Here is a 1,465-nt window from a genome sequence, read left to right as displayed (position 1 = left end):
CCTGCGGGAGGCCGACCAAAAACCCTCATCCCTTACTGCAAGCTGGCAGTTAGGTCATTAGAACCGATCAGAGATTTTTCGGGCAAGACTTTTAGCCTCTTCTTATTCCTCTTGTATGATACCTTCTGTCTTTTGGAAGTCTATTAAATCACCTTTGATCTGTCCACTCTGGACATGAAAAAGAAGCGGGGCAAAAGAGCGCTTCCGCCACCACTGCCTCCGCCTCCAGCGCCACTGCCAGCCATTGATGACTTGAAGGTCGGAGAACCTGCTGCTCAATCCACCCCTTATCCAGAAGCTCCATCCCATCGCACAATGGCGCCTCAGGAGCTCGAGAGATTTCTCTCCTCCTTGAAAGAGTATGGTAGGCCGTCTGAGCATCAGTTGCGCCTTCTAATACAGTTGCCAGCTACTACAACACTGATACTCTCTCCGATGCTGTTGTTGTCTGCAATGGCCAGGAGTTCAAGGTCCACAGGGTGATCTTGTCCGCCCACTCGAAATACTTCGCAACAGCGCTGAACGGCAACTGGAAGGTACGACAGTTTCTCAGAAGTCCCTTGAAAAATGATTCGCTGCTTATCGTATTGAAGGAAAGCTCGGAAAAGAAGATCGAAATTAAAGATTTCGACGCAAGCGTTGTGGAAGCGATGCTTCGTTTCATGTATTCATTTGACTACAGCAACATCTACGGCACTTCCACTATGGTATATGACGCTCAAGTCTACCAGATTGCCGACAAGTACGACGTTCCGGCGCTTAAGGCACGTTCTAAGGACAAGTTTGGCGTGGCCATCACTACTGGTTGGAGCATGGATGACTTCCCACTTGCCATCGCCGTGGTCTACGAGTCTACCCCTTCAGCAGATAGGGGACTTCGCGACTTGGCCGTGGAGACTTCTCAAAAGAATATTGACAAGCTCCTGGGGCACGACGGTTTCTGTGATCTTCTTAGGAAGACGCCTGACTTTGCCGCTGATCTGATTCCTTTTCTTTGTGGCAATCCCTCGACGAACACACAACGCTATGAATGCCCTTCATGCGACCACAAGTTTCGTGGTGAATTCTCGGGGATGGCTTACTTCTGTCCAAGCTGCTCTGCCAAGCGTTCAGATTGGAGCTCTTACCGAATCGAGGACTAAATTGCGTATTGCCGGCGCGAACGGATCAGTACAGGCCAGCCGACTTAGTAGGGTCTAGGATATCGATAGTGGTGGGACAGAAGCGGTGGTGTGATAGAGGCGGTCATGGGATATCGGTGGTCTTGGGACGGAGAGGACGAAGGAAATGGAGGCGGTGGTAGGACGGCGGTGGTCCTGAACCTTTAATGGTCCTAGGATAGAGATGGTCGTGGGAACAGAGGCGGTTGTGGGACAAGCAGTTTAGGGCGCAGCACATGCTAAAAGAGGACTCGGCGTCGAGCTGACCTTTGGCCTTTTTTTATTTTTTATTTTTTTTAAGTAAT

General features: G+C 50.3%; 1 protein-coding gene across 1 annotated transcript; it reads left to right on the top strand.

Moving 5' to 3' along the window:
• Window positions 1-315: 315 nt before the first annotated feature.
• On the top strand, window positions 316-1,142 carry LRP88_12665 (BTB/POZ protein; the record flags this gene model as incomplete). Its single annotated transcript, XM_083249057.1, has 3 exons — window positions 316-359; window positions 410-536; window positions 594-1,142. The coding sequence occupies 3 exons, from the start codon at window positions 316-318 to the stop codon at window positions 1,140-1,142; spliced, it is 720 nt and encodes a 239-aa protein (XP_083095157.1).
• Window positions 1,143-1,465: the final 323 nt, after the last annotated feature.

The sequence above is a fragment of the Fusarium phalaenopsidis genome (genome assembly GCF_050370095.1).
Source record: "Fusarium phalaenopsidis strain FUZ10S chromosome Unknown contig_32324, whole genome shotgun sequence".
In the NCBI taxonomy this organism is placed as follows: domain Eukaryota; kingdom Fungi; phylum Ascomycota; class Sordariomycetes; order Hypocreales; family Nectriaceae; genus Fusarium; species Fusarium phalaenopsidis.
Note: the sequence above shows the minus strand (reverse complement) of the source record. Positions and strands in the feature narration are given on the sequence as shown.